The sequence below is a fragment of the Tursiops truncatus genome, chromosome 4 (genome assembly GCF_011762595.2).
Source record: "Tursiops truncatus isolate mTurTru1 chromosome 4, mTurTru1.mat.Y, whole genome shotgun sequence".
NCBI lineage: Eukaryota > Metazoa > Chordata > Mammalia > Artiodactyla > Delphinidae > Tursiops > Tursiops truncatus.
Window position 1 is genome coordinate 19,178,663 of NC_047037.1, and position 26,038 is coordinate 19,204,700.

The following is a 26,038-nucleotide window of genomic DNA, read 5'->3' on the forward strand; positions in this document are numbered from 1 at the left end:
CAATTTACCCAAAATTCTCCAAAGGATGTGAGGTCCTAAATCACAAATAGTCAGAACCTTTTTACATAAACATATAGCTATAGATACACTTAGGCATTATGGAAAATGGAGGGTGACTTTGCCAATGTTCTACTCCTTAGCCTTGCAGACCACTCTACCTGATGCACTGCCTTATAGAGAGTGACAATTCGGAGACAAAGATTATTCACATAGTCCTTCTATCTTCTTTTTCAGTGCCTCCCGAAAGAATGAGAGCCTAGGTTTATTCCTCAAATTTCCACGGAGACAATACTGGGTCCTCCTGTTAGCTCTTGTACTTAAGTTTACTCAGGTTTAAAGATAGTTGTTAAACTTTTTGAGCTGTATAATAGTCTTTTGAATTCTTGAATAATTATGGTTCATTTATCATACTCTAATTTAGACACAGGAAGGCCAATGAAAGGCAAGTCTGTAAAACAGCCTATGTACCATGTACCTACAGGAAAAAGATGCACGTGCACACACACAACACACAACACTATTTCCCAGAACGACACAACTTCAAATGCTTGCCACATCTCATGTGTCGCTATCTTCCAGACACAAGGAACCATAGCAACTCCCAGAGAAGAGCAGCCCCTAGAAGATACTCACAGCTTGTCAGATATAAAGAAAACAGATACATACCATCAAAACTACCTTGCTCAGAAGCAAGGTGCAACAGCTGATTGTACGTTTCAACTGAAGGCTGATAAACAAAGACTCCAGAATTGAAGCAGTCAGGCCACCCTGGGTCTGGTGCCGCCGACAATTCTTCTCTCTCAAAAAGATCATCGATATTTGCTAGGACCTGATTCAAGGGCAATGGGGCAGGAAGAAGGGAAAGCATTTCAGAACTGTTCTGCTGCGGTATACCCTTCTTAAGTTCTCCTTAAGTTATCCAACACAAAAGATGCAGTCTGTTGCTGGTCTTAACTACTCAGATGACAGCTGTGAGGCAGCCTGGTCCTACTCTCCTTCAACACCTGACACTTTTTACAACAGTGGTTTTATCTGAACTTTACTGTCAAGTCTTGACAGCATTCTTCAAATGCCTAACTGGTCTCAGTTACTATATCCATCTTTCCAGCCATCAAAGCCATACTCACCAGGGTATCTGCATCCATGAATACACATTTTGAATACTGTGTAAGGGACCAGCAGTGGAGTTTAGTTAACGTGATGCCCAACTCAGGCCTCTTCATTAAGGTTAGATGAGCAGAATCACCACTGTCCAAGACATCTACCGTGATGACTTCATCAAAGATAGTCTCTAAAGTTTTCCTGTCAAAAATAAAATCCAGAAAACAGCTCTCAGCATCTCTTTAGAACAAGTGACCCATTTAACATAAGACGGTGTTCTATTTAGCTTATCAATTACGAGAGAATTTGTTACTTCGGTATATTGCAATCTCTTAAGTATGTCCTAATTTACTTCAGGACAGACTGTGTTAATTTGCATGTGCAGTTAACTTCACTAAAACAGTGAGAACTGCTTACTGTGAGGATGAACCTCTTATCTTAAAACATTATCACGGAAGTTTCCTATGTGTTATTGTACCACTGAATACCAGGCAAATTGTGAAATAGCTTGCAAAAATGCGACTGATGCTTGGTAATACAGCTTTTCAACAGCCTATGCCTTTAACAATAATATTTTATTACAACGGGTTCTTGCTGACCACTGAATACTTTTACAAATGATGCGGAGTTAAGTGCATGTACTATCTGCACTGAAGCCTATAACTAATAATTTTTGCCAAAGCAGTTGACAGAGAACTGCCTGAAGCTGTGTCCTACAAGAAGTTAAATGACTCAATTATTTGGTTTCCATTTTTTTTAGCATCGCACCCAGCCAGCATTTATTACGTGCTTTGCACTCCTGGCATGAGAGACTCACTTTAGTTGGTGAGGTACAACATTTCTCCCTGCCCCAAATTAACTAAAGATATATTTTAGAAGGCAAGCCTGAGGTGAGGTGAAGTGGGGTGTACTTAGGTAAGACACTAAACTCAGCACAAGGAAAAACACGTGATAAAGACAAACCATCACCGAAAGTTTATAAAAATATCCAGCATGCAGAACAAAACTGGTAACGTATCATCTACCTCCAAAGCTGTACAAACGTATGTTCTAGTTCACACAGTAAACTTGATCTCTGAAACAAATGGCGGCACCCTTTACCACAGTAAAGGGGGCTTGCTGTCGAAGACTATATCCACCTTCTTACACGATTCTCATTAAATAGACTATAGATTAGGACATACACAAAGGAGACAGTTTGAGGGGGCATTTTCCTAAATTACCCTTTAGGAATAAGGTTCTTAGCGTGAAAGATATATGTATGTATGTATAATGCGTCTTTTTCAGAGGTCCTTGGCACGGGCTTACATTTTTTGAAAAAAGTCACAAAAAGAGCATTTTCAACCTCTAAAAGGGATAGGAGAATGCAAAAATAAACACAATACAGAGCTGCTAGTGTGCCCAGATATTCTTAAGTAAGTTAGTATTAGGATCAAGGTAGTTCATTCAGATACTTCAAAATTGAATTCCAACCAATTAACATGAACTAACACAATCAAAGAACAGCTTGTGCTCCCTCAGGGTGCTCTCCTAGCAGGACCCCTAACTCTGAGAGCCCTCTGGCAAATATTCTAGTCTATTAAATTGTAAATAAAGATCTTTAGGTTACTAATGTCAATTGGGGTGGAGAAAACTGCTACTTTCTTTCAAAGTCCCGGGAGGTTTCCCCCGTTAGAAACAGGAACAAAGTAGTCCCTGCTGCATCTGGGGAAAGGCATGCAAGTGAAGCGTGATGACATGAAGGGAATGGCTGGACTGAGTCACTCACTCGGATTACCGCAAGAGGACTTGCCCAAGGGAGAGCCCTACTCCTGGTTGGAATCGGCAAGGGCAAGGGCCAGAACACCAGCTCCCAGAGGGAGCTTGGCTGGAAGATCTCCCAAGAGCCAGGAAGAGGTTTTAGACCCAGGAATCCTTCACTCAGCAACTCTCCTCTTTCTCCACCAGCACGCAAACCCTGGAAAGGGTATGGCCTCAATGCCCACCGATGCCAGAAACAGGGGAGAGGGATGTCCGAGCCCCACCAACAGCGGGGCAGCGAGGTCCTCACCTCATGGAGTCCGAGACCTGTGGGGTGACGAGCACGGCCAGCCTCCTGGTGGTCCTGTGCTGTTTCAGAGACGAGCCCAGGACCAGGGCTCCTTTGGCGTAGGCATCGTTTGTGGTCAGTGTCACAAAGGCCTGATCTTAATACAAGGAAAACGAACACACATTCATTACACTATCCTACCTAGGAAACACCACCCCAGGACCCTTTTCAATCAATAATTTGGCAAAATCAGCTCCTCTGAGATCAACCTGCTGTATTAATAAAAGAGCAGCCTCTTGTGGGGCATTAGGGTGAGAGAGAGAACCCAGTGTCCGTTATAAGAATGGCTCAAGACCATTCTTTAGCAGGCAATCTTTGGCAACCTTCAAGAGGCTGACGAAGCTGTAAAAATTCAGTCCAATTTAGAGTCCAGACATGCCCAATTCTCAGACTAAACAGCAGCTTAACACCCAGAGGGTGAACCTCAGGCAGCTAACAGGCAGTGAAGAAGAGATCAAGAAGTGCATTTTCTGTTTCTCCTACAAGGTACCATAGACAGTATTTTCAGCCAAGCACAAAGCCAGCCAACAACCTCAACTGAGAGCATCTGAAAGCAGAGGCCATATTCTTCATTCTGATGCTTACATGTTCCACGTCGCAGGCTTTTTCTACTGTTTCCTCAACCTGGAGCAAACACTCCATGGCTATCCAACCACCACTCTAGAGTCACTCTGAGTCTCTCTGAAACATCACCTCCCCCAAGAAGCCTTCCCTCCTTGATGCCTCTATCTAAATTGTGGCCCATCGCTGTTAAATGGATTTAGGGACCACCTCACAAGCTCTAGAAAACCTGCCTCCTTTTCCTTGGAGAAGCAAGCAGTACCCCTACCCTGTATCCTGAGGCACCTCAACAGACTCTCTCTCTCTCACACACACATTCAAAAATCAATCTCCAATCATCATTTAGCTGCCAGGCCCAGGGGCAAATGCATGAATTCTCCTTCCTCCTGAACGAGCCCCACCCTCGCAAGGCCACCAGCCCAGCCTTTAGGATTTCTCCAGCCCTTCCCCGGGATGATTCTGGAGCACACTCCCTCTCCAAATGGATTTTAACATTAGCAGGTTGGTGGGCATCCATACATACAGGGTACTTAGGATCAAGCTCTGCCAGGGCTCACTTGGGGCACGGCTGCCCAAGCAGGGAGTTGAGCCATTCTGTCATGAAGTCACTCTGTTTCCGTCTTAGGTTTCCTCATTCTCTCTTTGCCCATTTTCCAAAGTGGAGGCTGGGGGCAGTAGACATTCCATTGAGAAGTGAGGGGAAGTTGTAGGCTGTCAAGTGGGCCAGCACACTCCCCAGCTGCAGCTCTGAGGGCCATCTTCACAGGTAGCGTTGAACTCTCCTTTAAGTTGTAGAAAGTCTGGTGTGCCCTCCCCCAGGGTCACTGGCTTCCCAGCTAGTCACGCTAGGAAAGCTCAGAACAGGGCCTCCTGTCCCTTGCCATACCCCTCAACTTGAACTTGTTCCTTCAACCCATCATAAGATGGCAACATTTCAGTCAGCCTGTCCCAAGGACACTTAATTTGGGGCATAATGAATGATGTTTTACCACAAAAACGGTCCTGATACCAGGGGAGCACGGAGAAAAGTTTAGTAAGTAGGGTTCAAGGCTTTCACGAAGCTAGGATATGGATGATTTCCCAGATGAAGCGGGAAGCAGGACAAATGCTTCGGAACGGAGGCTAGAACGCCAGACCTCGCAATGGAACAGGGAAGACCAGGGACAACTGGGTAGGAGGTTCAACCTTCCCAGAGACGGCCAAACCCCGGGTTACATCTGCAACCTTTCCGCAGCTCAATGGCTGTAATGATCCCACTGTTCGCCTCAACAGCACAGCAAGGACCAGTTACCTCGGGCCCTCCGGTCTTCGGGGTGCAGATTCGCCGTGCGGCCCGGACACCTTGCAACAAGTGGGCCGGCGCCCTCCCACCACGCCGGGCCCGCTCCCCGGGGGCGCTCGCCGGGCTCCGGCTTCCCGCAACCCAGCCCCAAAGGCCTAAAAATAGGCTCGGCGTGGCGGCCAGCGCCGGAGCGGGCGGCCGAGGAGCCGGGCCGGGGCCACCGGCGTCCCCGCCTCGCAGCTGCCCCTTGCAGGAGTTCCTGCCCGCGGGCGGTGGGGGGCGGCGCCTCGCGACCCCGCCGCGCTCCGGAGCTCGGAACCCGCGCCCCCGGGGAGCCGGCTCCCCACCCCCACGCAGCCGGCCGCAGCTGCTCCGCCTGCCCGCCCGCCCTTCACGGTGCGCGCAGGAGGAAGGGCAAGGAGACGGAAGCAGGAACGGGGGCTTCGGCGGAGGGCCCAGGCGCTGCCTGGCGGACCCCCTCGGCTGCGTCCGCGGGGTCCAGACGGCCGCTCGGGACCCCGGGGCGGCGGGGCAGCGGCTGACGCAAGAAGCGACACGCCCGGCTGCGGCCAGCCTGCAACTTTGCGGCGGTCCTCGTCCTGCTGGGAGCTCCCCCGGGGCGGAGCGGCGGGCGTGGGGGGAGAAGAGAGGCGGCGGGGCTACGAGGGGCCGCGCGGGGCGAAGAGTCCGGCGTCCCGGGGCGGCGGCGGCAGTGGGCGGCGCGGCGCATACCTGTCATGGTGCTGCCGGGGGTGCGGGCGGCTGCCGCAGCCGCAGCCGCAGGTTGGTGGCTCGGAGAAGCCAGGCGCTGGGAGCAAGCGCGGCCGGCGAGGAGGCGCGGCGGGAGCGGAGCGTCCGTCCGGAGCGCTCTTATAGCGGTCGTCACGTGGCCGCGCACGCTCCCCGCCCCCGCCGGCATCCTCCCCGGGAGGCGGCCCCGGGACTGCGGGACCCGGGACCTCACTCAGCCCTTGCACCCCTGAGGCTGGGCTCCGGGTCCATCTCCGCAGACCCTCTGGTCCTGCTTCTGCTCGCGCGGGGCACCTGCCTGGACCGCGGGACTCCGTGCACCCCCGAACCGGGGGTTTGGAGGGGGACTTTGGGGCAGAGTGTGGCATCACTGGGACAAACTCCCAAAGAAGCCAAGGGTTAGGGAACCTTCCAAAAAACCCCAGATCACTCTAGTTAGAATAATTCATCTGAACTGCTTGAATTAAACATAAAGTTTAATTCCACTTTCTTCACCTAGAATTCCAAATCAGCCTCTGGAAGCATTTCTTAGTGTTCTCACAACGGTTTTGTGGCCTTAACCAAAAAAAAGAATAAATCTTCAGTATGTTAGATTCTCGAAGTCCTCTGCATCAATTAGATACTTAAGTGTTTTCATTTAATTCTCACATTAACTCAGTGAAGTAGGTTCTATAATCCTCATTTTACAGATGTGGAAACTGAGGCACAGAAAAGTTAAGTTACTTGTCAATGGTCATATCATGTAAGTGGAGAACATAGGATTTGAACCATGGCAGTTTCCTTACAGAATTGACCTTCTTCGTGCAAGGCCATGATACCTCTGGTACACTGGTGCCCTAAAAGGTTAGTAAATTATGGTAACTGTGGTTGGGTAATACAGTTGTTCAGGGTAATGTGTTTCACAAATCATGAAAAGGTGAATTTGGCATTTTTCTAGGAAGTTGAGAAATAGCTCCCTGATGTGATCACACCCTTCTCTCCCCATCTCTTCTATCCAGCCCAAACACACCAGGAAAGCAGAAGCTAGTACAATTCTCTGCAAACAGTAGTTGCTCAGTAAATGCTGAATGGAAGCCAAACAGGAAGTTGACAGCATGAGTTGAAATAATGAAATGGATGCTTTAGAATAAGTGATTTATTTGTAAAGGTGGTATTGCTATTCTCAAACCATTTATATCACTGTTTCTTCAAGTGTAAGCCTGGACCTCCTACATTAGAATCACTTGGGGCACTTGTTAAAAATGAAAATTTTTGGTCCTAAGCCCAGACCCCTGACTCAGATTCTTAATGGTAGAACCCAAGAATCAGCATTTTAAATGTCACCCTCTGGGAGACTCTCTTGAATCCTTTCCCCCTTCCTGATTATGGCAATGGAGACCACTGATTCACTTGGGAAGACCGCCTGGTTATTTGGCATTATAAACTTCCTTTGCAGGAAGTGGAAATGTGGGGCAAAGTTGCAGTGGGTGGGTTTCCACTTATTCAAGGCCTGTAGGCTTAGAAGAGTTGGAGCTCTTTAAGGACTGTAAAGGCTATAGTTGAATCGCACCTGTCTGGGGAGAGGGAAAACAGTGTTGCTTCCAGGTCTGAATTGCTTTTTCCATACTGATAAGTGGACCTGAAAGAGTGAGGTTTCCATCTTTCACCCAGGAACCCTCCAGCCATCAGTGGCCCTTAACCACCTGCTGCTTGAAGTCTAAGTATCCAGGCTGGCTTCTGCAGGGTGTGGTTCTAGGGCCAAAGGGCAAAGCCTGGAGGAAGAGCTGGGAACAACTAGAACTGGCAAGCTTCCCTTGGGAACAAGCTCCTCTCTGCTCCACCCCACGGTGTGTTTCAGTAAAAGCGATCACCACAGCCTCCTTTCCTGTGTTTCATGTATATTTACAGAAATGGAAAGTTTACAGCTTTTACCACATTGAGTCAAACAGGGACATTTCAAGGTTGCTACAATCTCCTCTTGTATGTTGTCTTAATTGATATTAGTATTGGTGACGCACTGACCAGTTTTCCTGAGGCTGTTGCACATTGAGCTTCTTAAGGTATGAGATCAAGACCTCTCAAAAGATAATGTGACCACGGATTGCCTGGGGAATTTAGTAAAATGCAGATTCTGACTCAGTGGTTTGGGGTGAATCTTTCAGGTGATGCCCAGGCTGTGGACCAACTCTGAATAGCAAGGTTTTCGAACATTCTGGATTATAAGGCTTTGCAGGTAGTAGATAGATACTACCTGCAATACTACCTCAGTACGTATTGTACTGAGACAAATGTTTGAGATTTTCATTTGTTTATTTTCTCCTGTGAAATTTAAACTTGTAGTATTTCTGATTCTTAAAAGAAAGATTTAAGTTAAAAAAGAAAATCTGTACTCTACATGAGTACACAGAGCTATTAGCCATTTAAATCAATGCTAAATGCATAGGTTCGGCATGGTTGGTCCAAATTAATTTTTAGTTGGCTTTGGAATGCATTATGTAATATTTTGGCAGGATACTTACCTTCCTAATTATGTTTTGTTTAACATAATGCCGAGATCGGTTTGCATTCCCTCGAGCACACACACTAATTGATGGTGGGAGCAACTGACCTGGAAATATATTCCAGAGGAGGGCACCCTGCTGCCCTAAGACACAAACGGTTCCCACAGACAGCCCATGAAATAGTTATACCACATCTGGCCAGACACAGGAACTAACTAGTTAACTAACTACTTAAAAATTTGCCCTTAATTGATAACAAACAAAAAATCCATACGTGGAATTGTTGCCAGTGACCAGAACCCTGATCATTTCTAATTGGATGCTTAGTTTCAAGAAACATTATCCTTGGAGGCCCAAAGCAGCCCATTCTTTACTTGAGAGCTGGAATCCCAAACTCCACAAGTTGCAAGGGCCTGGTGACTAGTTACGTTGCTTTAAAAAAAATCTTTACTGAGATATAATTCACACACCATGAAATTCAGCCGTTTAAGGTATACAATTAAATGGTTTTTAGTATATTCACAGATTTGTGTTAAATATCACCACAATCTAAGTTTAGAATATTTTCATCGCCCAAAAAGAAACCTATACCCACTTGCAATCACTCCTCGTTCTCTCCCTTTCCCTCAGCCCTCAGCCAACTACTAATCTTTCTGTCTCTATAGATTTGTCTATAGAGATTTGCCTGTATGCAGTCTTTTTTAACTGGCTTCTTTCACTTAGCAAAATGTTTTTATGATTCTTCAATGTTGTGGCATGTATCAGTATTTCATTCCTTTTCATTAAGGAATTTCATTGCCAAATAATATTTCATTATATGGATAGATCACATTTTAGTTATCCATTTCATGGGTAAACATGTTGGTGAACATTTTGGTAGTTTCCACTTTTTAGCTATTATGAATAATGCTGCTATGAATATTTGTTTCCAGTTTTTTTGTGTGAATATATATTTTTCTTTCTCCTGGGTATATAACAAGAGTAGAATTGCTAGATCATATGGTAACCCTATGTTTAACATCTCAAGAACTGCCAGACTGTTTTCAAAAGTGTAGATATCATTTTGCATTTCCACTAGTATGAGGGTTCTAATTTCTTCACTTCTTAACAAATACTTGTTATCATCTTTTTTATTATGGCTATTCTAATGGGTTTGGAGTGGTATCTCACTGTGGTTTTTGACTTGCATCTCCTTAATGACTAGTGATGTTGAGCATTTTTCATGTGCTGATTGGCCATTTGAGTATCTTCTTTGGAGAAATGTCTATTCAAACCCTTTACCCATTTTTTAACTGAGTTTATTTATTTATTTAAATTAATTTTTTTTTTTTTGCGGTACGTGGGCCTCTCACTGTTGTGGCCTCTCCCATTGCGGAGCACAGGCTCCGGACGCGCAGGCTCAGCGGCCATAGCTCACGGGCCCAGCCGCTCCGCGGCATGTGGGATCTTCCCAGACCGGGGCACGAACCCGTGTCCCCTGCATCAGCAGGCGGACTCTCAACCACTGCGCCACCAGGGAAGCCCGAGTTGATTTATTTTTGAGTTGTAAGAGTTCTTTATAAATTAGGAGTTTGGGATTAACTTATACACACTACTATATACAAAACAGTTAAACAACAAGGACCTACTGTATAGTGCAGGGAAATATACTCAATATCTTATAATAACGTATAGTGGAAAAGAATCTGAAAGAGAGTACAGGTATATATAAAACTGAATCACTTTGCTGTACACTGGAAACTAACACAACATTGTAAATTAACGATACTTCAATTAAAAAAATCTGGAAAAAAGTTCTTTATATATTCTGAATACATATATATCTCTTATCAGATATATATTTCATGCATATTCAGATATATCTTATATGCATATGTATATGATTTGCAAATCTATCCTCCCATTCTGTGGATTGACTTTTCTTGATAGTATATTTTGCTGCACGAAAGTTTCACATTTCTACCTAGTCAAATTTATTTTTCCTTTTTGCTTGTGCTTTTGGTGTCATATCTAGGAAACCATTGCCTAACCCCAAATCATGAAGATTTACCCCTAAGTTTTCTTCTAAGAGTTTTATAGCTTTAGTTCTTAAATTTAGGCCTGTAATCTATTTTGAGTTAATTTTTGTGTGTGGTGTGAAGTAGAGGTCCAGCTTCTTTTATTTATTTATTTTGGGCTGCGTTGGGTCTTAGTTGTGGCATGCGGGCTCTTCGTTGTGGTGCACGGGCTTCTCTCTAGTTGTTGCGCACGGGCTTTTCTTTAGCTGTGGCGCACGGGCTCTGTAGTTGTGGCGCATAGGCTCCATAGTGTGTGGGCTGTGTAGTTGCAGCGCTGGCTTAGTTGCCCTGCGGCATGTGTGATCCTAGTTCCCAAACCAGGGATTGAACCTGCATCCCCTGCATTGGAAGGCGGATTCTTAACCACTGGACCACCAGGGAAGTGCCCCATCTTCTTTCTTTTGCATGTGAATATTGAGTTGTCCCAGCACCATTCGTGGAAAAGACTATTGTTTCCCCTTTGAACTGTCTTGGCACCTTTGTTGAAAATCAGTTGACCATAAATGTGACAATTCTATTTCTGGACTCAATTCTATTACATAGACATATATGTCTATCCTAACGCTAGTTCCGTACTTTCTTGATTTCTGCAGCTTTGTAGTAAGTTTAGAATTGGGAAGAGTAAGTTCTCCATATTTATTCTTTTTTCAAGATTGTTTTGGCTATTCTGGGTCCTCTGCTTTTCCATATGAATTTTAGGATCAATTTATTAATTTCTACATAAAGGAAGCTGGAATTTTGATAAGCTTGTGTTGAATTTGTAGCTCAGTTTGGGGAGTAATGTCAACTTAACGACTTAAGCCTTCTGATCCATGAATGTGGGATGTCTTTTCACTTACTTAAATCTTTAATTTCTTTCAACAATGCTCAGTATTATATTGTCTTTTAAAACACATAACAAAACTCAAACAAGTCAGGCCCATTAGTTGCATAAATCCCACAGGCAGGGCAGTTGATTTTCATATCTGCTAGATACTCTAAATTTATATTCTTGACTAAAATCTGATTATCGCTGAACTTTACACATAGAACAACAATGTTCTGCCCCATCACAGGACAACCTTTACAGAACTTCACTTTGGCCTTATTAGTAGTAATAGCCAACACATACCTGACACTAAGCTTCTTTTTTTTTTTTTTTTCTTAGTCATCTTTTTTTTTTTTACTGTTTCATTTTTTATTTTTTAAGTTTAATTTTTTTTGTTTAATTTTTATACCATGTTTAAAGGTTACTTTCCATTTACAGTCGTTACAGAATATTGGCTCTATTCCCTGTGTTGTGCAATACATCTCTGAGCCCATCTTAATAGTTTGTGCCTCCCATCCCCTCCCACTACATTGTTTTAAAATGAACTAACTAGTGGGTGACAAAGCCTGTATGTGCAAAAGGCAGCAAGAACTAAAACATGTTCTCCCCAGAGTGACACATCCCTTTCTCCTCACTACAATACCTGACGTGCTTTTGGAGTTTCCGGGTTTTCTACTCAAAAGGCTACCCGCTTCCTCTTGAACAGTCTTCCTGTGCTACAGCCCTGCGTAAGCTTCTTATACATATTAAATCATTTAACCTTCCCAACAATCTAATGAGGTAGCCTCCAATCCCCACATTAGAGGTGAGGCACAGAACTTGCCCCACATTATACAACTAGTTATTTATAGAGCTGGGATGGGAACCAGGTGGCCTGCCTCTCCAGTCTGTATTACTAAGCACCATTTGGCAATGTGTATAGGTTGCACACTCCTCAAAAGCTTCAAAAGGATATGTGTATAGTGAAAAGGAACTCTCCCCTGCCACCTTTCCCCGCCAGTTACCATGTCCCCCTCCTAGAGTGGCATTATCTTCTTGACTTTTTCTGTGGCGTTAAGGATGGCACAGAAAACTCACTGTTGTGGCTTTTCCTATGGGCTCTTGAAGATGTTTGTTGGTGTCTCACAATTTCCTCTTTCAGAGGATCCATGGGAAAAGTTTCACGTGGGTCTTGGTATCAGAAAGAGTGTTGCACTCCTTAATACTTAGTTTTTTCTTTATCTTATAGGCATTTTGAGTCATATCAATACGCTTCCCTCTTTTTTTAGGCCACTTAGAGGCCTAGAGCAGAATTTGTAACCACTTCCCGTAGTTCTGTGGCTCTTCACCCTGCATTTATTTGTGCTTTAACTTTTTTCTCCATTATCACCCTGCCTGACTTGTTTATGAAGTTGCTGAGATCCTTTGGAAGTGGGGAAGGAATGTGGAATTAATTAGTAAATAATTAAATGATCAGAGGTTTCTAGTGGGAGTAGAGCAGGGAAGATGAAATTTCAGCTCAATCTGGGTGACTCCAGAGGTTTTTGTAGTGACTTATCAGTAAAATGAAAATTCCATAAATTAGAGAGACAGGGTTAACTGATCCACACATGGGAATAACCTTCTGTAATTAGTTTAAAATCTTAAAAAGACAAAGTAATTGCTTGATTTTTCAGTCTTACTTTTATCATTTATTCTACCAGTAATATAATAAAGAGATGATAGTGGTTAACAGGGAAGGATAAAGTTGTCCAGGTTCTCAAATATATTTCCCTTTTTTTTACATTTCGAATTTCAAATTTGGAACATTTCAAATATTTTTCACCTTTCAAGTTCTAGTTACTGTACTTGTGATCTTTTAGTTGGTGGATTGTCCTGTAAATTAGCTAGTTATAAGACTGAAAATTAAGAGAATCTCTTTGGCAGTTAACTTTTCTTCAAAATGCTTTATGATGGTATAACTTATATACAGTGATTTCGCTTTTTAAAAGGATACAATTCAATGAGCTTTGACAAGTATATACAATCATATAACCATCACCACAATTACCTCCAAAACTTTCCTTTTGCCTCTTTGTGGTCAATTCCGTCCCCTCACCCTGGCCAACGCAGCTCTGATTTCCACCCATATAGATTTGTTTTTTCTAGAGAAATGCAATCATACAGTATGTAGGCTTTTGTGTCTGGTTTCTTAGCGTAATGCTTTTGGATTTATTCATGTTGTTGAGTATTAGTGGTTCATTCCCTTCTGTTGCTGAGCAGAATCCTTTTGCATGAATATACCACAATGTATTTATCCACTCAGCAGATGGACATTGGAGTTGCTTCTACTCCGGTTTTATGAATAAAGCTACCGGGAATATTCAAGTACAAGGAGTGGGATTACTGGATTGTATAGTTTGGTATTTTAACTTTATAAAGAAACCATTAACTTTAAAGGAATGGCAGTAAACTTTCAAAGGTCACTGCCAAGTTTAGATACGATCATGAAAAATAGAAGTTACTGTTTTTATACAAATCAATTATGTCTTAATATGATCTTATGTGCATTCATAGTACACTGAGAAAAAAGGGGACGTAAGTCCCCACGTGTATTACTGGAGACTTAGTTTTTCTAAGCATGCCAGAGCCATCTGCTTCTACTTGTCCAGCATGTGTACATGCAGGGCCTCATCTGAGAAAGATTAGAAAAGACGACCCCAAGGTTCATTACAATCCAAAGTCTCAGTGATCTATCAACTGCGGGGGTTTTGCCTGAAGAGCAGAAAACATGGAGAGAGAGAACATTACCAAACCTCAAGGTCACAATATACATTATAGAAAGTACTCTCCTGAGGATTGTTTCATTTGATCCTCAAAACATCCCATCAGGTAATCCAGCTAGATACGTGATATTTTCACAAGCCCCCTGGGAATCTAGCAACAGTTTTCTTCTTCTTTTTTTAAAAAATTATGCTTTCAGTTTAAAAAAAATCCTAAAGGCTGTAACAAGTACCCTCACCCAACCCTGAGCTGTCTTCACATCACTGAACTACACCCCACCCCTCTGGCTCACTGCATTTCCGATTCAATCCCGGCCCTCTAAGGTGAGGGTGAGGGATGTATATTGAACACAATGCTTGAAAACAAAAAGTTTTATTTTTTTGTTTTGTTTTGTCTTTTTCTTTTCCATCAGAAAAATTACTTTCTTTAGTTCATGCAGAATTATTGTTTGTATATTACAAGTGACGTAACTGAGACATGGAGAAGTTAGCAGATTGTTCAGGGTCATTTTAGTAGAGAGTGGTAAGTCTGGGTCCTCTTAAGCTGTGCTGCTTCACTGCAATTTAAGTGGGAAGCAAAACATTCATCAGAAGTTAGGACCTCAGAGATATTCATCGCCAATGTAGGCAATCGGTATGTCAATAAGTTCCCACCATCTGCTGCTTCTTTCGCTGTAGAGGAAATGAAGGAATGAATGGGGCACTGGCTGTTTGAAGAAGATCTCTAAGACTCTCTAAGAAGAGGAAGAAAGGCAGAAGTAGAAGAAGATGGATGAATGCAAGCAGGAGTCCGAGAGAGGCTTCTATCCCATGGGCAGGCGGAGAAGGAGTTGGGTGAGAGTGTAAACGAGCAAAGAAGGCTCCAAGGTCATGAAAAAGCTGGTGTCAAAGGACATAAGTTACTTCACTCCCTGTAATTCCCAAGCAGCTCCCAGAATAGACCCTGCCACTCACTCCTGGTTCCAGGGAGAGGTCATTTGATCAAAGGCCTAATGATTTCCTAGAATGTCCTAAAATCCTGAAATATCTCCACCTGTCTGAAATTCCTTTTATGGAGGACAAATATTTTGCATACAGTTAGAGAGAAAATAAATTCTGGTTGAAGGAGGAGAGACACTTATTCTGAGAGCTAATTAGTATCAGGCACAGTAAAGAATAAGTACTACATATATGATCTCATTTAATTTTTCCGACAACCTGTGTGGGAGATTAGTAGCTCCATTTTGTACACAAAAATGATGAAACCGAGAGGTTAAGAAACTGTTTACCTTCAGTGTGTGAATATGCCTTTTATGAGCCAGTAAATAAGACTCTGTGTCCAGAGGTATTTTTGTCTTATATAAGTACACTTGGTTTTGCTTGAAATGATCACTGAAGATTTTTGAAAACGAACTTCTTAATAAAGCAACACATTTTCAGAAGATGCATTGATCGAGGCATCGCTGTTTTGCACATAAAGCAATTATAGTAACATCTAATTCTTGGAACCATGAATACCTAGTGCTGCTGTGGTCATTTGTAAATTGAAAAGGTGTTTATGTAGAAGTAGAAATTTCCTCAGTCCTGGTACTAAAACTTTTTAAAGAATATTTAAGTTTTTGTTCCAAATATGTATGTTAAGCATTTTTTCCAGTAAGGTGAGAGAACAAGTGACTTTTTATTATTCTGCACAGATCAGTAAAGTCCTTGAGCTATAAAATACTAACTCACTTCTCTTTTGTATTACGTGGCTCTTAAAGCTATGCATCTGGTTGCTTTCACTTTTGCTTCTGATGTACTTTCAAGTTCTTTATGACCAGATGAATGTTTGTTTCCCCAAACATTTCAGGTTTTGTTCTGTTGGATGACTGAGATCATTTTTGATTTGGACTTAAACAGCTTTAAACATTTACTAAAGTACCCACCATGTTAACCTTCATTGGTAGGGGTTTAGGACTCACAGTCTCCTAACATCTATGTTCTGGAAACAGATTGGCAATCAATAGTTTAAGGATTTGTGGGTAAACCGGCTCCATGCAGCATAAACTACCTTGAACTGAAGATTTTTCTCTGCCAGTTTGCAACAGGAAAACACCTCCTGCAGCCCAGGATCTTCCTTGAATACTGCAGAGCAAAAAGATGTCACCAGAATTTGATACTACACCTCTCCATTGCCAAATAGGATACTCCAGCCAAAACAGTTCTGTCACGGTACATCATTAGGACTCACCCGGCTTCTGGCCTGGCCAAAAGCTTAGGAGGGATGATGGTATCTAACCTCCCTAGGCCTATCAGAAAATCAGCATGTGAGCTCCTTGGCAGGTTCTGTTGGTGTCAACTGAGGGCAGCCCTTTCTGGAGGCAAGTGGGTTCTCCCAAACGGAGATGACGCAGAGCTGCCTAGCCACCTGCCCTAAAGTGATACTCCTTTATGATTCTGGTGTGTTCGCTTAGACGAATTCATCAAGAAAGTGTGTGACTACTGTATGTGAAACTCACAAGGGGATGTCTGTAAGAAAGGCACTACACACTCCAGGGACAAGCATAAGAATAGCTTTTTATCAAAGATCTTGGTTCTAGGAAGTTGACCAACAGACCTCCTAGACAAATAGGTTCTGAAAGAAATAGAATTTGTCTAGAAAAGGTGTTTAGATGCTTTTTGAGGTCAGGAGAAAAATGTTTCAGAAGAACAGAGGCCCTGCAATTCCCAAGGAATGTGCTCAGCTAGTAAGGACAGCTGGGTGTTTCTGACACACCGGTGACACAGCACAATATGTTCCCTGCCCACAGAATCTTCTTGATTGTAGGCTTAAAAGTTAAGGCCTTAAACGGCAGATAAATAATCAAGACTAAAGGTTGATGTTTAAGGTGAAGTTTAAATAAGAAAAAAATGGAAGGCAGAGGTTAATACAGGAATCCACATTCGTTTAAGATTTGATTTTTCTCTTTTGGAGATTTTATAGGATTTTCTTTATATTTTTGTTGGTTTCAAGAAGATTGAAAATTGGGTCCAGACTTTCAGGGTTAAAATAAATAGACCATTGTGTCGTTGTCTCAGTTAAAAAGAAAAATATGAAAAGAGTTAAGTATTTGGAGCAGTATTTCAATACTGAAACGGATTTTTTAAAACTGACTGTAAGAAAGGGAGAGAGTAGGCTATTTATTATTATTGTAAATGTACTTTTAATTATTTTACTTAATTTTTGAATAGGTAATTTTTTTTAAGGGTTCAAAATAAGTATAAAAAGGTCTATGGTGAAAAACCTTTTCCAAGCCCTGTCCTGCTTTCCACAGGTAACCATTTCATGTATATATGACACCCCCCGTTTGTATGCAAATGGAAACATCCTACACATCTCATTAAGTGGTACCTTGCGAGGGAGTGGCCAAGCTGGTGGAGTAGGAAGAACCTGAGCTCACTTCCTCCCGTGGGCACACCTAAATTACAACTATTTACAGAGAAACTGTTGATGAGAAAAACCTAAAGACCAGCAGAAAAGATCTTCTATAACTGAAAATATAAAGAAGGAACCACAGTGAGACAGATATGAGGGGGTGGAGACATGGTACAGCCAAGACCCACACCACTGGGTGGGAGACCCACAAATAGGAGGATAATTAAAACTGCAGAGTTTCTCCCCAAAGAGCCAGTGGTCTGAGCCCCACATTGGGCTCCCTAGCCTGGGGGTCCTGCACCAGGAAGACAAGCCCCCAGAACATTTGGCTTTGAAGGCCAGCGGGACTTATATTGAGGACAGCCAGGGCTGTGGGAAATAGACACCACTCTTAAAGGGCGCACACAAAATCTCACACACTCAGGGACCCTGGTAAAGAAGCAGTAATTTGAAAGGAGCCAGGGTCAGATCCCCCTGCTGACACTGGAGAGCCTCCTGGAGGGGCAGAAAGCAGCTGGGGCTGGGCCTGAGGACACAGACACTAGCGGCAGCCTTTTTTGGGGCGCTCGTTATACCACGAGGATACTGGTGCTGGCAAGCATCATTTTGGAATCCTTCCTCTAGCTTATTAGCACTGGGCCCAGCCCCACGCACCAGCCTGTGAGCACCAGTACTGGGACGCCTTGGGCCACGCGGCTCGTCAGGCTGAGAAACAGCCCCACCTACCACAGGCCTGCTAACCTAAGACCCTCTGAGCGCACAGCCACCCTAGGACCTGGCCCTGTCCGCCAGAGGGCCCAGGACCTGGCCGTGCATACCTGCACTGACGCTAGCCCCCAGCCCCCAGGGCCCTGAAGCCAGAGACCCTGGGACCCAGACCCACCCACCAGTGAGCCAAAACACCTACCCCAGGACCCCAGGGCCCTGCAGCCAGAGACCCTGGACTTAGCTCCACTCACCAATGGGCTGGCACTAGCCCCAGGACCTGGCCTCACCCCCTAGTGAGAGGGCACCAGCCCCAGGACCACCATAGCTCCTCAGCCAGCTGCCCCAGGATCCAGTCCCACCCACCAGCAGCCAGCAGCCTCCATATAGGGCAGGGCTTGGCAACCAGCTGGACTGAGGTCCAGCCACAGCTACCAGACGGCCCACAGTAGTCAGCCTGCAACAACAGAAGGACCCACACAGCCTAAATGTGGGGCACCCCTAGAGAATATAGTGTTGGTGCCCAGGGGGGAGGGTGCTGCTGGGACATATAGGGTATCTTCTACAAAAGATGGCTTCTCCAAGGTCGGGAAGTGTAACCAACCTACCAAATATATAGAAATAAAAACAGCAAATTAGGCAAAATGGGGTGACAGGAATATATTTTAAATGAAAGAACAAGATGAAAACAGCAGAAGAAGAACTAAATGAAGTGGAGATAGGCAACTTACCTGATAAACAGTTCAAGGTAATGACTGTAAAAATGCTCAAAGAACTCAGGAGAAGAATGGATGAACACAGCAAGCAGTCTAACAGAGTTAAAAGATAGAAGAATCAAACGGAGCTGAATAATACAATAACTGAAATAAAAAATACACTAGAAGGAATCAACAGTAGGTTAGATAACAGAGGAATGATCAGTGAGGTGGAAGACAGAATAGCAGAAATCACTGAAGCCGAACAGAAAAAAGAAAAAGTAAAAAGAAATGAGGACACATTAGAAGACCTCTGGGACAATATCAAGCATACTAATATTCTTATTATAGGGATCCCAGAAGGAGAAAAGAGAGAGAAAAACAGCCTGTGAACATATTTGAAGACATAATAGCTGAAAACTTCCCTAACCTGGGAAAGGAAATAGACACCTAGGTACAGGAAGCACAGAGAGTCTCAAAGAAGACCAACCCAAAGAGGACTACACCAAGATACATTGTAATTAAAATGGCAAAAATTAAAGATAAAGAGAGAATATTAAAAGCAGCAAGGGAAAAGTAACAAGTTACATACAAGGGAACTTCCATAAGTCTATGAGCTGACTTTTCAGCAGAAACTCTGCAGGCCAGAAAGGAGTGGCACAATATATTTGAAGTGATAAAAGGAAAAATCCTACAACCAAGAATACTCTACCTGACAAAGCTTTCATTCAGATTTGATGGAGAGCTCAAAAGTTTTATAGACAAGCAAAAGCTAAAAGAGTTCAGCACCACCAAATCAGCTTTACAAGAAATGTTAAAGCGGGGGACTTCCCTGGTGGTCCAGCGGTTAAGACTCCACGCTCCCAATGCAGGAAACCCAGATTCGATCACTGGTCAGGGAACTAAATCTCACATGCGTGCCGCAACTGAGAGTTCACATGCCACAACTAAAGAGTCCACATGCCTCAACTAAAGAGTCCACATGCTGCAACTAAGAGCCTGCATGCCACAACTAAGAGCCCACATGCCACAACTAAAAGATCCCTTGTGCTGCAATGAAGATCCCAAGTGCCGCAATTAAGACCTGGCACAGCCAAATAAATAAACATTACAAAAAAAAAAAAAAAAGAAATGTTAAAGGGACTTTTCTAAGCAAAAAATAAAAGGTCACAACCAGAATGATGAAAATTACAAAAGGAAAAAGCAAATATACAGTAAAAGTAGTAAATCAACCACACCAAAAGCTAGTAGGAAGGTTAAAAGACAAAAGTAGTAAAATCATCTATATCCACAATAAGCAGTTAAGGGATACACAGAACAAAATAATGTAAAATATTATGTCCAAACCAGTAAATGTAGGTTGGCAGGGGGGAGTAAAAATGCAGGGTTGTTAAAATGGGTTTGAACTTAAGAGATCAGCAACTTAAAATAATCATATTTTATATAAATAAAATACATATATATAGCTATATATAAACCTCACACAGTAACGACAAACCAAAAATCTATAAAATCTGTCTATCTATAAATCTATACCCACAGAAAAAAGAAATGCAAACATAACACTAAAGATAGTCATCAAATCACAAAGAGAACTAAAGAAGGAACCAAGAAAAAAAAACCTACAAAACAACACAAAAACAATGAACAAAATGGCAATAAGTACATACATATCAATAATTACTTTAAATGTAAGTGGACTAAATGCTCCAATCAAAAGACATAGACCCACATATATGTTGTCTACCAGAGACTCACTTCAGATCTAAAGGCACATACAAACTGAAAGTGAAAGGATGGAAAAAAGCATTCCATGTAAATGGAAGCTAAAAGAAAGCCAGGGTAGGAATAAGTAGACAAAATAGACTTCAAAACAAAGACTGGGAACTTCCCTGGCAGTCCAGTGGTTAAGACACCACGCTTCCAATGCAGGTGGCTTGGGTTTGATCCCTGGTCAGGGAACTAAGATCCCACATGCCTCGCAGCACTGCCAAAACAATAAAACAAACAAAAAAAACAAACAAAGACTGTAATAAGAGACAAAGAAGAACATTACATAATGATTAAGAAATTGATCCAAGAAGATACAACAATTGTAAATATATATGTACCCAACGTAGGAGCACCTAAATACATGAAGCAAATATTAATAGACATAAAGGGAGAAATATTGTACTATTATACAATAATAGTAGGGGAATTTAACACCCGACTTACATCAATGAACAGATCATCCAGACAGAAAATCAATAAGGAAATGCTGGCCTTAAACGACACATTATACCAAATGGCCTTAGTAGATATGCATAGTATATTCAAACCAAAAGCAGCAGAATACACCTTCCTTTCAAGTGCACAAGTGATACCTCGCTTTTTAAAAAATTAATGATCTTTATGTCTTAGAGCAATTTTAGGTTCACAGCAAAACTGAACAGAAAGTACAGAGGGTTCCCATACACCCTTTGTCCCCACTCCCCCTGCCACACACACAACCTCCCCACTATCAACATCCTTCACCACATTAGTAATTTGTTACAATCGATGAGCCTACACTGACACATTATTATCACCCAAAGTCCACAGTTTACATTCAGTTTCACTCTTGGTGTTGTACGTTCTAGGATTTTGGACAAATGTATAATAACATGTATCCACAATTGTAGTATTATACAGAATAAATTCACTGCTTTAAAATTCCTCTGTGCCCTGCCTATTCATTCCTCCCTTCCTCCAACCTGTGGCAACCACTAATCTTTCTGCTGTCTTCATAGTTTTGCCTTTACCAGAATGTCATATAGCAGATTCACACAGACTTTTCAGATTGGCTTCTTTCATTTTGTAAAATACGTTTACGTTTCCTCCATGTCTTTTCATGGCTCAATAGCTCATTTCTTTTAATGCTAAGTAATATTCAGTTGTCTGGATATATCAAAATTATTTATCCATTCACCTACTGAAAGACATCTGGGTTGCTTCTAAGTTTGGGCAATTATGAATAAAACTGCAAGAAACATCCGTGTGCTGATTTTTGTGTGGACATAAGTTTTCAGTTCCTCTGGGTCAATACTAAGGAGAACAATTGCTGGATCATATGGTAAGAGTACATTTAGTTTTGTAAGAAATTGCCGAACTGTCTTCCAAAGTGTATATTATCATTTTGTATTCCCACCAGGAATGAATGAAAATTCCTCTTGCTCCAAATGCTCACCAGCGTTTGGTGTTGTCAGTGTTCTAGATTTTGACCATTCTGATAGGAGTGTAGTGGTATCTCATTGTTTTAATTTGCGTTTCTCTGATGACAGATGATGTGGCACATCTTTTTTCATAGGCCTGCCACCTGTATATCTTCTGGTGCAGTATCTGTTAAGGTCTTTGGTCCCTTATTAATTGGGTTGTTTGTTTTCTTATTGTTTACTTTCAAGAGTTCTTTACATATTTTGAATAACAATTCTTTATTAGAGATGCCTTTTGATATTTTCTCCCAGTCTGTGGCTTATGTTTCCATTCTCTTGACAGTGTCTTCCACAGGGCAGAAATTTTTAGTTTTAATTCGGCTTATCAAGGCACAAAGGATTGTGCCTTTGGTGTTATAACTAAAAAGTCTTTGCCAGACCGAACGTTGTCCAGATTTTCTCCTATGTTATCTTCTAGAAGTTTTATAGTTTTGTGTCTTTTAAATTTAGGTCCATGATCTATTTTGATTTAGTGTTTGTGAAGGAAATAGGTCTGTGTCTAGAATCTTTTTGTTTTTTTTTTTTTGCATGTGAATGTGCAATTGTTCCAGCATTATTTGGACCATATTTGTTTCCATTTTAGTGCTTTTGCCCTTTTGTCAAAGATAATTTGACTATGTTTATGTAGGTCTATTTCTTTATTCTGCTCCATTGATCTATTAGCCTATTCTTTTGCTGAAACCACACTGTCTTGATTATTGTAGCTTTATAGTATGTCTTAAAGTCAGGCAGTATCAGTCCTTCAACTTTGTTCTTATCTTTTAATACTAAGTTTGCTATATGGGCTTTTTGCCTCTCCACTTTATACCCAGTTTGCCAGTATCCACAAAATAACTTGCTGGGATTTTGATTGGGATTGTATTGAATCTATAGATCAAGTAAGAAGGACTGAGATTTTGACAATATTTAATCTTGCTATGAGTAAACATGGAATATCTATTTATTTAGTTCTTCTTTGATACCTTTCATCAGAATTTTGTAGTTTTCCTCATATAGATCTTACACATATTTCGTTAGATCTATACCTAAGTATTTCATTTTTGGTGGTGCTAATGTAAATGTGTTTTAAAATTCAGATTCTGCTTGTTCATTGGTGGTATATAGAAAAGTGATCAACTTTTGTATATTAACCTTGTGTTCTGAAACCTTGTCATATTTTTTTGTCAATTCTTTCAGATCATCATCTGTAAACAATGACAGTTTTATTCCTTCTTTCCCAATCTGTATATGTCTTATTTCCTTATATCATCTTATTGCACTAGCTGGGACTTCCAATATGATGTTGAAAAGCAGTGTTAAGAGGGGACATCCTTGTCTCGTTCCTGATATTAGTGGGAAAGCTTCACATTTCTCACCACTAAGTATAATGTTAGGTGTAGGGTTTTTCGCAGTTGTTCACCATCAAGTTGAGGAAGTTCTCTCCTATTTCTAGTTCACTGAGGGTACCTTGCTTTTCTCCTTAATAATATAGTTTGGAGCACTTTCTATTATGGACATTAAGAGCTGCTTTATTAGTAGTAGTAGTACTTAAGCTGCATGGTCCTCCATTGCATGGATATACTACAGTTTATTTAACCTGATTGCTGTTGATGGGTATTTAGATTGTTTCCACATCTCTTGTTAGCACAAACAATGCTGCAGTGACTAACCATATACATAGATCATTTTGCATGTGTGAAGATTCCTAAAGTTGAAATAGCAGCTAAAATCATATGTACGCATTTGTTACTTTAATTACTAAATTACCCTCTATTGGGATTGTACCAGTTTATACTCATACCAGTAATATATGAAATATTTGAAAAGTTGTATCTCAGTGTAGTTTTGATTTGTATTTCCCTTACGATGAGCAAGGTTAAGTATATCTTCTATCTCTTTTTATATTTAAGAATCATTTATATTTCTTTTTCTTTCTACATCTTTTGCCCATTATTTTATTGGACTGTTGGTATTTTTCTTAGTGAGGTATAATAGCTCTTTACATATTATGGAGATCATTCATTTGTCTGATATGAATTTCAATTGTGTGTATATGTACAGACTGTTTTAACACAGAGCAGATTCTCTGCCCCAGTGGTGTTCAGACATAAGATCACTTGATAAGAGTTTTATAGCAGATATTCTTGGATCAGTTCTCTGGAACATACAACTTTTAAAGTACATTGTAGGGACTTCCCTGGTGGTGCAGTGGTTAAGAATCCTGCCAATGCAGGGGACACGGGTTCGAGTCCTGGTCCAGGAAGATCCCACATGCTGTGAAGCAACTAAGCCTGTGCGCCACAACTACTGAAGCCTGTGCATCTAGAGCCTGTGCTCCGTAACAAGAGAAGCTACCACAATGAGAAGCCTGCACACCACAACGAAGAGTAGCCCCCGCCCGCCGCAACTAGAGAAAGCCCGCACACAAAAATGGAGACCCAATGCAGCCAAAAAAAAAAAAAAAAAAAAAAAAATTAAAGTACCTTGCCATTCTCAGCTTTTATACTTTATTGATCAAACATTGCCTTTTTTAGACTAGAAAACCTAGGTCTGGTTAACTATGCACTCTCCATATAAAGAGCTTGTTTTAAACATAGTCTACTCATCATCTTCTCAGAAGACAAAGCCTGAACACTTGGTAACCACACATTTGTCCAGTATCCAGTGGCCTGCCCCTTTGTACCCTTTTCCCTAGAAAAGAAGAAGCAGCTGTGGCCTATCACCTTTGAGTATTTTGGCCAGCAGCCTGGCACCTTGGAAATTTATCCAGCATGCTTTTCAGAGGTATTTAGACCCTTTTGGTAAGAATGCAAAGTCATGAAAGGAAACCAAGAACATTAAAGATTTATGCCTCTTGTGTAATTTGGCTGTAAGAAACAAAGCCAGTTTCTGCTCAGCACTTCCTGTAAGATGAACTGAAAACTGCAGAGAAACATGTTTAAAGGTAATTAATAAATTTGTATAATATTTTTGTCAAATCACTCACATCACACATTTTAGAGGCAGCTTGAAAACATTTTGCACACTAAAAGAATGAAAGCATTTGATATTTATTTCCTGGAGGTGGAAGGACAAGAAGAGTCCTGGGTTTCTGAAATCCCCAGAAGATGATTCTGCATATACTGCACATAGCTACCAACTGCTCAAAATCAGCGAGGCCTCATTTGGGATTTTGGACATGTCAAGAAACAGTATGGGGCTGATTGAAGTAAATGGCAATGAGAGGTCAGCAACCGCTGAGGATTTTTGTTCAAGGTTCTTTTTTTTTTTTTTTCTTCCAAGTTTAAGAGCAAGACCTTGCTAACTTAGAGTGATTAAAGCCAGAACTTTTCCAAAAGGGATGAAGTTAGTTTAGGTCATATCAAACAGTTTGGTACTTCAGTTTTTCTTTTTTTTTTTTTTTGGAAAAGTTTTCCTTCTCTCAACTCTTTCCTAATTAGCTTTCTGACCCCTATAACTCTGTCCCTCATTTTTTCCCCCTTCAAATTCTATTCTCTCCTATATCCAAGCGAGTCTAATCAAAGGAATACATTCTTTACTTCCTTTTTGTTTTCTTTCCTCGAAGGCACATCACTTGTGTTTATGGACCACCTGATATTCAAGAAGGATGAAATCTGGATCTAAAAAAGGTGCTGGATGCAGCAAAGTGCACAACTTTGACCACAACCCTTGATTGGGAGGTGGTGTTAGGGAAGGCCAAGAGTGAACTCAGTGACGCCTGATGAGGTTGTAGACAGAAGCGGATGTTCTGGGAAACCATGAACGAGCCAGACCCTGTCAGGATTCATGCAAGTCAAATAATGGTTGGATCCACTATACTTGGCCAGCCATGGAGAACACTCCAAGACACCTCACCTGTTAGGCACCTGGCAGAAACAGTCAATCTCTTCTGTCAGTTAAAGAATGAGGGGAGTAGGTGGGAAGGAGTGGGAGAGAGAGAAAGAGATTAAAAAGAAGGAGCATTTTTTTCTTACCAAACTTACAAGACCTCCAGGTTGAATTCACAATAATGACAGGGAGGAGAAAGTTCAAATGGATATCCCACGCATGGCATTAAAAATGAAGCTTAAGGGCTTCCCTGGTGGCGCAGTGGTTGAGAGTCCGCCTGCCGATGCAGGGGACACGGGTTCGTGCCCCGGTCCGGGAAGATCCCACATGCCGCGGAGCGGCTGGGCCCGTGAGCC

The 26,038-nt window shown here is 42.0% G+C and overlaps 1 protein-coding gene across 2 annotated transcripts in view; it reads right to left on the reverse strand.

Moving 5' to 3' along the window:
- The window catches only part of GYG1 (glycogenin 1), a 38,187-nt gene extending 32,288 nt beyond the window's left edge, over positions 1 to 5,899 (reverse strand). Inside the window, exons 1-4 of one of the 2 annotated variants that reach the window (XM_019934321.3) lie at positions 5,766 to 5,899; positions 3,152 to 3,287; positions 1,128 to 1,302; positions 667 to 829 (exon numbers count right to left, since the gene is read on the reverse strand). In XM_019934321.3, the coding sequence (XP_019789880.2) occupies positions 667 to 829; positions 1,128 to 1,302; positions 3,152 to 3,287; positions 5,766 to 5,772 (481 nt within the window). In that variant the 5' untranslated portion in view covers positions 5,773 to 5,899. Of the gene's footprint in view, positions 1 to 666; positions 830 to 1,127; positions 1,303 to 3,151; positions 3,288 to 4,274; positions 4,990 to 5,765 lie in introns of those variants that run through there. The other variant, XM_073803716.1, reaches the window with a different exon arrangement.
- Positions 5,900 to 26,038: the final 20,139 nt, after the last annotated feature.